The 12,744-nt window shown below is 39.2% G+C and overlaps 1 protein-coding gene across 1 annotated transcript in view; it reads left to right on the top strand.

The window, feature by feature from the left end:
• Nucleotides 1-358: 358 nt before the first annotated feature.
• Nucleotides 359-12,744, top strand: part of LOC114649897 (FRAS1-related extracellular matrix protein 2-like) — a 369,649-nt gene continuing 357,263 nt past the window's right edge. Inside the window, exon 1 of the mRNA XM_028799269.2 lies at nt 359-5,599. Coding sequence (XP_028655102.1) covers nt 583-5,599 — 5,017 coding nt within the window. The 5' untranslated portion in view covers nt 359-582. The remainder of the gene's footprint in view (nt 5,600-12,744) is intronic.

Raw genomic sequence — 12,744 nt, 5'->3', positions numbered from 1 at the left:
GCAACTGAAGCACACACTTCGCCTTCTCTTTTCTTACAGTTTGTTGCTCGGTTTCGTTTTTAATTAAAGTTTTCTTTTTGTTGTTCTTTTTTTTTACGGGCTAAAAGTTTTGATCGCTTTTAAGTTCGTTTTTTAGCTCCTACTTCTTTTAAGTATTCCATGTTTAAATCCACAGCTTCGCGCGTGATTCCGTTTCTGTCACTTTGTTGAACCTGCTACAAGTTTTAACATTTTTTTGTGAATAAAGCCCGCCTTGCCCCGCCCTTCGTCGACCTTGTTTTCTCATTGACAGATTAAAACCCAATTACAACTCGGAGAACACATTCCTGCATACAGTATATCCAATCACTGATTGGGGAGGTGTGGTTACTCCACCGCCGGCTCCAGAGTTCTACTGAAGTTTATAACCAGAGTGGCTGCTGAAAGGACCGCACAGTGCACACGAGCTGTGCAGATTGCCGGCTCACGTCCTTTTCCTTTCTTTTCTTTTTTTCTTATTTTTATTTTGTTCCCTCGCCCCATCCCCATCTTTTCAAAGGGAGTCTTGCTGCTTGTGAGTGAAGCATCTGCACGCAGGTACGGATGGCTGGAAGCAAGCACTTGAGGACTGCATCACTAGCAATTATTTGCACTGGCTTGCTGGCTGCTTTGGCGCTGACAGGTAGAGTGAACGCTCAGAGCGATGACAGCTTGGGATTGTTTTACGGATTAAGATCAGGACCCTCCGTAGATGCTATACTGGTTGCCAATAATGGAATACGAGTGCCGTTTGGACGATCCATGTTTATTGATCCAATTAATGATTTGGTGATTCAAGTTCAGCCAGGTGACAGATGCTCTATCACCGTCCTGGACAATGACCCTTTATCTCAGAGGCCTGGACAGCTGACACCAAAGAAGTTTCCCTGTGACTTTGGCCCCAGCGATGTGAAGTATTCACATTTTGGCTCCAGAAGCCCTTCAAAGGACAGAGTAAAGCTGCAGCTCAGGTATGACACACAAACTGATACCATTATTATACCGTTTATGATTGAAGTGGAAGTGGTGTTCACCCAGTTAGAGGTTGTAACGAGAAATATGCCTCTGTCTGTGGAGAAGCTTCTTGGAACTAGCAATCCTATTGATAGAAAGGTTCTGGAGTTTACTTTTGATAGAGCTGCACAGGTGTGTAAGATTACTGCTTTGACCAACCCTAATGGGCTTCCCAGGTATGGCAAGCTGATTAATGATGCAAAGGCTGGCCAGATGGTTGACTGTGATGAGTATTTAAAATTAGATATACGATACCAGCACTCTGCTGCCACAAGGTCCCCGAACAGAGACTATATTCCAATGGTAGTAGAGCTGCAGGACAAAGAGGGCAACCTACTTAAGCAAGAGTATTTTCAAATCATGGTTCGAATTCGAGAGGGGGAGGAGAATACTGCCCCCAAGCCCAGCTTTGTAGCAATGATGATGATGGAAGTGGACCAGTTTGTAATGACAGCCATTACCCCTGACATGCTTGCAGCAGAGGACACAGAATCTGATCCTGATGATTTAATATTTAACATCACCTCTTCACTTTCTTTTGAGCAAGGCTACATAGTAAGTACAGATGATCGCAATCTACCCATTACTACTTTCTATCAGAGAGACCTTAAAGATCTAAAAATTGCCTACAGGCCACCTTCTCAAGATGCGGATATGGAAAGGATTTTTCAAATTGAATTTGAAGTTGTAGATACAGAAGGGGCTACATCGGATATTTTTGCTTTTATGATTGTTGTGAAGCCAATGAACACTCTGGCACCAGTAGTGACACGGAACACTGGTCAGCTTTTATATGAAGGTCAGTCCAGACCTCTTTCTAGTCCTCAGAATCTGGAAATAAGTGATGAGGATAATCTTGCAGATGTCAGAGTTACAGTTATTGATGGCCTAAGGCATGGAGATCTGACAATTTTAGGAGTGAGAAGGAAGTTCTTCACTGCTGCAGACCTTGATGCTGGCTTAGTTGTATATCAGCATGATGGAAGTGACACCTATAGTGACAATATAATTTTTAGAATGACAGATGGAAAGCATGAGGTTGAGTTTCTTTTCCCCATCACAGTTGTACCCACCGATGATGAGCCACCCATCATAAATGCCAACACTGGACTTGTGCTGTCCAAAAATGAAATGGTGCCCATCTCCCCCTTTGTGCTCAGTGCTACAGATATTGACTCAGAAGACTCAACCATCAAATTCATTGTTGAGCCCCCTTTTTCTACAATTGGTGAAATAGTGCTTCGTCAGTCAGAAGTCCCTGCAGACCCCTCTACTTGGAAATTTCTAGAAAGTGATGAAATATACGAAAAAGTTGTGACAGAATGGCTACAACAAGATATTATGGAAGGAAAGCTTTTTTATAGACATGTGGGTCCTCACAGCACAGTTACAGTTATGGATCACTTTATTTTCCGCGTGCAAGATGACAATGATCCCCCCAATCAGTCAGGTGAGAACACCTTTATAGTGAAAATTCTTCCAGTGGATGATCTCCCTCCTGAATTGTTTCCAGGAACAACTTTACAAGTGATTGTTCAAGAATACCACGTCACACATTTTAGGAAGAAGTTCCTACGTTACACAGACCTGGACTCAGAAGACAGGGACTTGAAATACACCATAATCAAACCACCAACTGACACAGATGAGAATAATATGGTGGAACTTGGACATATTGTCCTAACGGAAAGTCCTGATACTATAGTGAGAGAATTTACCCAGGCACAAATTAACCATCACAAAATAGCATACAAGCCCCCAGACCTTGAACTTGGAATTACTCCTCATGTGATCCAATTTCAGTATACTGTTGAGGACACTTCTGGAAACAGTGTTGAAGGAACCTTTACCATATTTCTTCAGCCAGTTGACAACAAGCCTCCTCAGATTATAAATACAGGATTTACAGTTTTTGAAAGAGGAACTCATATCATTAAGAGTGCAGAACTGGATACTAGTGATGCAGACACAGACAGAAAACATATATTATTTACTGTTGTCCAGCCTCCTCTTCATGGGTATGTTCAATATGCAGGCACCACAATGTCTGAAGGATATACATTCAACTTGGAAGACATAGCCAAAGGTAATGTTGCCTATGTTCATAATGGAGATGAGACAACTAGTGATTTTTTCAAAATAGATGTCACTGATGGAGTGCACATTGTGACCATAACTGTCCGAATTAGTGTTCGCCCAATAGACGATGAAACACCAACTATCATGCTGCCCTCTGGCACTATTGGCTCCTACATGGACGTCTTGGAAAATGGCGCAGCTGAGATCACAACAAATGTTATTCAAGGTAGAGATGAAGACACTGACGATTTGATGTTAACATTCATAGTTGAAGATCCTCCTGTTCTGGGTGAAATCTTAGTCAATGGTGTTCCTTCTGAAAGATTCACACAGGGCGATATTATCAATGGGGTGGTGGTATATGCACATACAAGTGGTGAAATTGGCCTTAATAGAAAAGAAGATTATTTCAATTTAACTTTGTCTGATTTGTCAGATGAGTGGACAATTGGAGGCAATAAAGTCCATGGGGTGCGTGTACAAGTCACTATCCTCCCTGTTGACAGTCAGGCTCCTGAGGTTACAGTTAGGGAGCAGTTCACTGTAGTAGAAGGTGAAAAGAATGTCATTGAACTGGACCACATGAGTGCTGAAGATGTTGACACACCCAGTGATGACCTGCTGTGCACCATTATTGTCCAGCCAACATCTGGCTATGTGGAGAATATCTCACCGGCTCCTGGTTCAGAAAAATCACGTACAGGAACAGCCATCAGTGCTTTCACTATTAAAGATATTCGACTTGGACACATTTATTATGTCCAGAGCATTCATAAGGGTGTAGAACCAGTTGAAGACAGATTTAATTTCCGATGCTCAGATGGCATAAATTTTTCTCAGAGGCACTTTTTTCCCATTGTGATCACTCCATCTAATGATGAAAAGCCAGAAATCTTTATGCGAGAATTTGTTGTCATGGAGGGCATGAATATTGTGATTGACACACCTATTCTTAATGCGGCGGATTCTGATGTGCCTCCAGATGACTTAATGTTTATCATTACTAAGCCACCAAAGCATGGGTCTATAGTTAACCAGCTGACTACGGGTACAGTCTTAGTCAGCAATTTTACTCTCGATCAGATCAAAGAGGCCTCCAGCATTGTTTATGAGCATGATGACTCTGAGACCAAAGAAGACAGTTTTGATGTCATACTTACTGATGGGAAGCATACTGTACAGAAAACTATTATTGTCATGGTAATTCCTGTTGACGATGAAACACCAAGAATGAGTATTAATGACGGACTTGAAATTGAAATTGGGGAAACAAAAGTAGTCAATAATAAAGTCTTAAAGGCTACTGATCTTGATTCAGAGGACAAGTCCTTGACCTATATTATTCGCTTTGGGCCTGGACAAGGTCTTCTTCAAAGGAAGAAAGCATCTGGAAAACTTGAAAATATAACTGTGGGAATGAACTTCACCCAGGATGAAGTGGACAGAGATCTGATTTTCTATATTCATAATGGACAGGAAGGCATTCGTGATCTTATTAAGTTTGATGTTACTGATGGCATAAACCCACTTATTGACAGGTATTTCTATGTAACAGTGGGCAGCATTGATATGGTCTTTCCTGATGTCATAAGCAAAGGGGTTTCTTTAAAAGAAGGTGGCAAAGTGACTCTGACAACAGATCTCCTGAGTACAAGTGATCTTAATAGCCCAGATGAACATCTTGTTTTTACCATTACACGAGCCCCTGTTCGGGGACATTTAGAGTGCACTGACACCCCTGGCATGCCTATCACTTCTTTCACACAGCTCCAGTTGGCTGGCAACAAAATTTACTATATTCATACATCAGATGATGAAGTTAAAATGGACAGCTTTGAATTTGAGGTCACAGATGGATACAACCCAGTGTTTCGTACATTCAGAGTTTCTATTACAGATGTGGACAACAAAAAGCCTGTAGTTACAGTGCATGTCCTGCATGTGAACGAGGGTGAAGTCAAACTGATAACTCCCTTTGAGCTTACAGTGGAAGACAGAGATACGCCTGACCACCTGCTGAAATTCACAGTTACCCAAGTGCCAGTACATGGCCAGCTGCTGTTTAATAACACAAAGACAGTTACCACTTTCACCAAGCAGGATTTAAATGAGAATCTAATTAGCTACAAACATGATGGCACAGAAACCTCTGAAGACAGCTTCTCATTTACTGTTACTGATGGAACTCACACAGATTTCTATGTTTTTCCTGACACTGTATTTGAAACTCGCCGACCCCAGATGATGAAAATTAATATTATTTCTGTGGACAATGGTGTGCCACAGATTGTTGTTAATAAAGGAGCACCTACTCTGAGGATTCTTTCAACTGGGCATCTTGGCTTTGTGATTACAAGCAAGGCTTTGAAAGCTGAAGACAGAGACAGTACACAAACATCCCTGCAGTTCAAGATCACGCTTGGTCCAGATCATGGCTACCTCATTAACCTGGCCAAAGGCAATGGCTCCATTATTGGATTTACGCAAGGTAAGGAATATACTTTGTTCAGTTTTCAGTTGATGTCAGTCTATAAGTTAATCAGCAGGATTATGTATGAGGTGTCCTTCTGTTTAAATCAGCAACGGTAGGACACATTTTGGATAATGTTATAAAGAAGATAATTATTTCTTATAACTTCCAATATATAGCCATCCAACCATCCATCTGTAATAGCATGTTATTGATGATCAATATACAGTCTATGGCACAGAGCTGAAGAGCTGAGCAATAATCAAGAAGGTTACAAAATAACCCCCCCATGCTGATGAACTTTGTGACCCTGAGCACACTTAGTCTACTTTGGCTCCTGTTCTCATTTACATGTCTATTTACTGAACCCAGTAAATCCAATTTTAGAATTAGAGATGTCTAGTCAAAAAAATAGTGACTCTGTATAAAAATGGGAATAGCTATGGAAGAAGAAGAAGTCAATATGAGATAAAGTACCGTATATAATAATAATATATTAATGTTGTAATAATATAATAATAATATTGAAGACGTTGTTACTGTAAAAAGTGTTACATGTTAGTCCCTAGAAGTATTTTTGAAAATGCCTTCTGTGAGGTTTGTCAGCACATTGGTTACAGGGTGTTTTTAATCAGCTTTGTGAATTTCACAATACACTTTTTTATATACAAATATACAGAATGAAGACCTTATATATATATGCATATGTGATATTTCCAGAAAACAATAAGAAAATCCAATAAATGACGAAACAAGAAAGAAATCATCTTAGTTATTGGTTCTTTCAGCTCCAGAAGATAATAGAGAGCAAATTCAGCCACTTTTGAAATTGCTACCTACCAACATGTAACAGATGTATTCCAGTCCTGTAGTAAAAAAAATATCAGGCTTGACAAGATCAGAAAAGAAAACCAAAGATAAACGTATCTAGCAACAGCACCCTTCCATTTGCTGAGCTAATCCTGTATTAGGATTGCAGGGTGGAGGAATCATTCAATGTGGGAAATACTGTGTTTATTATGAAAGATTTAAGAAAAATGTATAGAACCTCAGTACAATGGGTTGCAGTTCTTTTAGTATCAGAAAAAATATGTGGAATAATCAGTTAATGTTAATTTTATATAGTGCCTTTCATAACAAGCACTATCCAATATACTCTTAAAATGCTGTGATTGTATAAAAGGCGGAGTCATAATAGTTATTAGCAAAAACACTAAATAAGATTTATTTTGCTCCATTTTGTCTCTAATACAGCAATGAGTGGATTCCATCCTGCAGCATTGCCTTTCTATACAGTGCTTTTTACGATGCACTACATCTCAAAGCATCCATTATTCTATTTCCTCAATAATATATTTCAGTTAAGGGTTACAGACAGCCAAAGGGTATTCTATAACTTAGTAGCATAAGGCAAGACACAGCCCTTAAATGGGGTGTCAGCCCAGCACAGGAAGTCCCTACAGGCTCACTTTATAGTTACCATTCAATATGTCAGGGAGGTCTTTTCAGATGTAAGAGGAAGCTGGTGCACTTGGAGAAGAGCTTACATTGCAAATTGTTAGAAAGCAAAAAGTTCAACCTTATTCGCACATCAGAAGACAAGATAGGCCAAAGCATGATCAACAGATGTGCCTTTATAGTTGCTGGATGACTTGAACTCACAAGGACCCCAGATGCCTCCAAATTGTAATTTTATCCTAAAAAAATGCATGTTACGGTTAGTTATATTTAGATGTTTATGGTGGGTGCTTCATGTGCAGAAAAGTAGGGAGGCATAGCAGTTAGCACTGCTGCCTCAAACTCCAGGAGGTGTGGATTTTTTACCAGGCTGGCTGCTGTCTTTCCCTCATGTCTTTTTCGTTTTTTCTCTATTTACTATGGTGCTCTCCCACATCTCATGGGCATGCAGATTAGGTTTATTGGCAAGTTAAATCTGACGCAGTTTGGGTGTGTTTGAGAGGCCCTGAGATGAACTACTTTAGTACTCCATTCCCACATTGTTCTCAGTGCTAGGTGGATTTTGGTGAGCAATCTTTATTTTTAGTATCTTCCAGGGTAAACATCTTTACAATGTAATTTGTTTGCCCTTTGAAATACAAATTGAAAATAGAATCTGGCACTATAATCAATGCATATGGAGTCTTTATAGAATGGATAGCAGAACAACTGAATGATTAATGCACAGAAGTAAAAGGAAGGTAGCAACATTTTTGAGACATAATTTATTGCTGTAATAGTGCTTAAGAGTCCAAAGCTGGTGGCACATTACAGAACTTCTACTCAGAGGGGTTGTCAGTCTTAATGACTACAGTTGCTGGATCTTGTCACCTTGAGGATGTCAGATGACATGACTAGGAATCTCAGGGGATGAGAAATTACACTACTCTATGGAAACGTTTCAGCATAGTTTCACATATACAAAGTATTACCACATTCTGACAGCCAATAACATGATGACTGACAGTGCCAGTACTCGGGTATGGCGACTTCAGCCACAATCTCAGTCCTTTTATTTTCCTTTTCCAAATCTGTTGTGGTTTGACAAACAAAAGGCATCAGACAGAAGGACCTCTCTTTTGTTTGCACATTCCACTAAAGCCATGTTCTTTTTCTGCTGGGACTGTATTGTATGGATTGTACTTACAGGTGAGAACTCATGTGTTGTCAGTTCATATGCACGCGCACACAAACACACACACACACACACACACACACACACACACACACACAGGCCTGCTCCTATGGCTTAAGACAAATTCCAACCTGGGTGAATCGCAAAGTGGTGTGGCAGAGTTGATGGGGATGTCAGACACATGACTGGCGGTGATGTGAATGTGTTCCAACTGCTCCAACTCACTGAGATTGTGTAAATTAAATCTAAAAGTAAAAATCACTGGAAATCTTGCATAGTGTGTCAGGGGCTTTAAGTTTAAGAGAAGATGAATGTTAATTGTTGCCTTGGTTAAATTTCAGGAGTGTGTGCATTGAAAAGATAATAAAATGAATGCTATCATCAAAAAATGACTGTTAAACATATGTACCTGGCAGGTAGCTATCATCATCAGTTTTTAGTGTGATGTTCACCCCGACAGATGTCAGGACTCAGCAGTATTTCACATAAAATCTTTACTACATGAAACTGTCTGTTTGCTTTTCTTAGTGATGGTCATGGTGCCTGCAGACAACAATGAATGAAATTTGCTTAAAACTGTGTGAAAACAATTAGACGGCTCTCTGAGAGGCACATTTCTAAACCAATCCAATGCCTTATCCAAAGTGGTGTTCAAAGTAGGGATGGTGATTTTGAACTGCAAAGATCGGAGAAGTTCTCGTTAACCTGTTCTGACAGATAGCAAGCTTCTATTTATAATGAACAACCTACAGACGAAAAGCTTCCTAAAAAAATCCTGTTAGACATAAAACTGTGCGTCACTACCGCAAAAAGCATATTGCACGTTTTAAAAATAAACATAACCTGATGCAAGGGAGAACCTTTCTGGAGTATCAGATTATACTTTGGCATTCAGTGGCATTAATGGATGAATGGTAAACGTGCATAACATATCATCACGCTTTTTCATATATTATTTTGTCAAATATATTGTCATGTATTTGTTTCTCCCATATATTGTCACGTATTGTCAGGTACGACAACAGTGTGAGAGTCAATGTATGCTTGAAAAATTGGCAGCTACATTCATGAAAATATGAACTGCAAAATATGCATTTGAAGTAAAAGGTGCGTCACACGCTGTGAAAAGGACTGCCGTTAAGAGAGCTGATAACGAAGTGCCACAGGAGATGCAGATTTCAAGACTCAAAACACCCAAATCAACAAGTCTGCCAAACAACATCAGTAGATGTACAGATGAGGCTGCACAACATCCACCTTCTGACTGCACGTCTAAACGAATAACTTACAAAATATAATATTACTGTCCAATTGGAAATAAAAAAATGCAATGGAAAAATAGCTGTAGCATTTAACACATTGTATATCCACAGACCACAATGCTTATCTAAACTCTGTTTGTTGTGGTTAGGTCATATAGTGATGCAATAGTTAAAATGACAGAAAGTTATTGTAGCAGGCAGAGGCACTTTACAAATGAGTGGAGCCCAGCAGTTGAAGTGGTCTATATGTGTGTGTCCTTCTGACTCCACTGTTGCAGCACTCATTACAATGTTCAAATTAATTATTAAGCTTCAGTTACTTTGTGCTATTGAGCTCCTGAGTGAACATCAGAAATTTTAGCTTTTTATGTTCTCTCAGCATCAAGTCTTTTGTTGAGTATCTTTTACTCTCTCCCTGAAACCCCGCACCAGAATAAAATACGTTGACTGGAGAAACTGGAGGCAAGTGTTTAAGGAAGAAGCCCTGTGGCTGTGTCCTTCGCAGCACAGAATTTCACTGCTGTTCACTACACACTTTTTAATGGGTTGTCCCCAGAATTGTATTTTCGAGTGAGAATCACATCCGGCCTCTCAAGACTAGGGTGCCCTGTCCTTCCTAATTTTTTCTACATTATGCATCCCAAAAGCCAGTTTTCACTTCCATAGTCTCAGCACCCACAAGATGAGGAGTGAGTCTAAGTTTAAGATGGAAATTACTCATTATCTAGCCAATGAAGGCCAGTATAATAGAAGCTGGGGTAAAGCCAGGGCAGATGCTTCAGCATTTGGTAGATGGGAGGATAAACTGCAACTCTCTCTCTTTTTCTGGAATTTTTGTAAGGAATAATTTGCTCTTGGTAAGTGTGCAATGGACGAACAGCACTGAGGTTGGTACTGCTGCTCCATGGCTCTGGAGTCATGAGTTCAAATACTACTGGCTGCATTGAATTTACTCATTGATCTGTTATCTGCTTGATTTGTTTGCTACAGGTACTCTAAGTTATCTTCCCACATCATAGAGATGTACATGTTAGGCCTACTGGACACTGTAAATTGTACCTGTATAAGCAAGTGTGTGCATGAGAGGCTGCCACCCTATCCAGGTTTGGTTCCTGTTTTACACTGCCTCCCAGCTACCCTGAACTAGAGAAAGTGGGTTAGCTAATGGATGAATAGATATATGTATAATTAAAATTCTAAATCTTCTGATTAGAAATTCTGATTTATTATGTAAGTGACAAGAGGCAGCTTACATTCTTAAGTAAGACATGTCCCAGAGGACAGCAGTGATGGAAAGGCACATTGCTGACTGTCAGCCTGATTATAATAGAAACTCTTGGCTTAAATCTACTCCTAGTTTCTTTATCATTGCATTTAAAAGATCCTTGCATATTGTTCACATTGGTGTCTGCCCATGAGAAAGCAACTGATTTAATGGGATCCCTTTAAAACAAGTGGTGTAAACATAGCAGTAACCTTGCCTTTAAGACAAGTCTATGCAGATATTTGTTAGAAGACCACATCACATTGAATAAGGAGTTTGTTTGTGTTAGGGGTGCATGAAAGGCCCTAATTCACTTGCTGATCAACATTTTTCCCAGCAAAACTATAACTCCTGTGGTCCTCAAGGACTGAGATGGTGCAGTTTTGTTTCAGGAAAAAAAAACCAAGGATGAATCTCATCTCAAATCATTCTTACAAATTGCCTGGCTCAAAAATAATTGAGCACATCCATCCATAGTTTATACCTGGGAACAGGAGTTTATAAGAGCAGTTTAAGGTGCAAGACAAGAACCGACCCAGGATAGGGCATACAATACAATGCCAACATAAAATCATTAATTAATTTCACATGTATGTGAAAAAAATGAAGAACCAATACAAAAAAAAAAACCCATCAAACCCTGATGAAAAATCCATACTGATACTTATCAGGCCAGGGATTTGAACCCAGCCTCTGAATACCATGGGACTGCATCAGTACCAGCTATGCTACCCTTAGTAGGTGTCATAGGACTGTCAATATTATTTACATTTGATTTTTATAACTAATACAAACTGGATAAACCTGAACATGTGATAGTATTGTTTGCACCAAGAATGCTGAAGAACGAATGAGATTTCCATCTGGTCACCCATCAAACACTGTGGGCTTAGGCTTTGTAGTGATAACAGCAAGAATTTTCCTCTCTCACATCACAATCAATGGCAATGTAAAATCTTCAGTTAACTTAACACTTATGTCTTACTTGTAGAATGAAATTGAAGAACCAATAGTACCCCCCCCACACACACACACACCACCACAGATGGTAGAACATTCAAACTCCATACTGACAATTGTCAGCCTCTGATAGATGCTGGACAATATCACTATAATGGCGGCACCCTTGATAGGTGTGAGAATACTGTCAGTATTTTTTAAATGAGATTTTTATAACTAACGCACACTGCACAAAACAGAACATGTGATAGTGTCAGCACCAAGAAAACCAAATAATGCATGAGATTTTACACTTCCGTTTGGTCAACCATCAAAACAGTGTGGATTATGAGTTTATAGAGAAAGCAGCAATATCAAACACTTCATTCCACTTTTTATTTGTTTTTCAGCATATCCCTCCTTAGAATATAATCTATCATATGTCTCAGAAAGTCCAGACCATTGCAAATTTGTCTAAATTTTTAAGATGCTTTTAAATTGAAATTTAGATTTTTTTTCATAATCATATAGTAATATTGCATACTTACACTTGTCTTTCTAAATGTAGTTACAATAAAAGACTTTGTTGGCTCCAAGACTTTATCCAGGGTTGACAAGTAGGATTAACATACCAGTCAATTAGGTTGCCAAAGCATGTCTAAAATTGACAAACGTGTGGTACAGTGTATGAGATTTAAGGCATGGAGGTGGAAGAATCTTGAGTGACAAATAATAAAATGGAGTAGATAAAGAAAACATGCTTCACTCAGGCAAAGTAATAGTTTGGTCTGTTCCAGGAATGAGTAGATCTACAAATACAACTATGTGATCATTTAACATCAAAATTAAGTTGGGTTAAGAATAGATAGACTATAAAAGTGTATTTGCACAAGAAGGCACAACTTTTTTGTCAATAGTTGTTTATTATAAAGGCAGCTTGGTGGCAAAGTGGTTATCATTGCTGTATTGGTACTCCAGATGACTAGGTTCAAAATTCTGACCAAGTAACTGTCAGTGTGAATTTTGCACATTCTCTCTTTATTTGTATGACGATTGTCTCCAGAAA

This window comes from Erpetoichthys calabaricus, chromosome 4, assembly GCF_900747795.2.
Source record: "Erpetoichthys calabaricus chromosome 4, fErpCal1.3, whole genome shotgun sequence".
Classification (NCBI taxonomy): domain Eukaryota; kingdom Metazoa; phylum Chordata; class Cladistia; order Polypteriformes; family Polypteridae; genus Erpetoichthys; species Erpetoichthys calabaricus.
The sequence above is the reverse complement of the archived record's forward strand: the minus strand, read 5'-3'. Positions and strand labels throughout refer to the sequence as shown.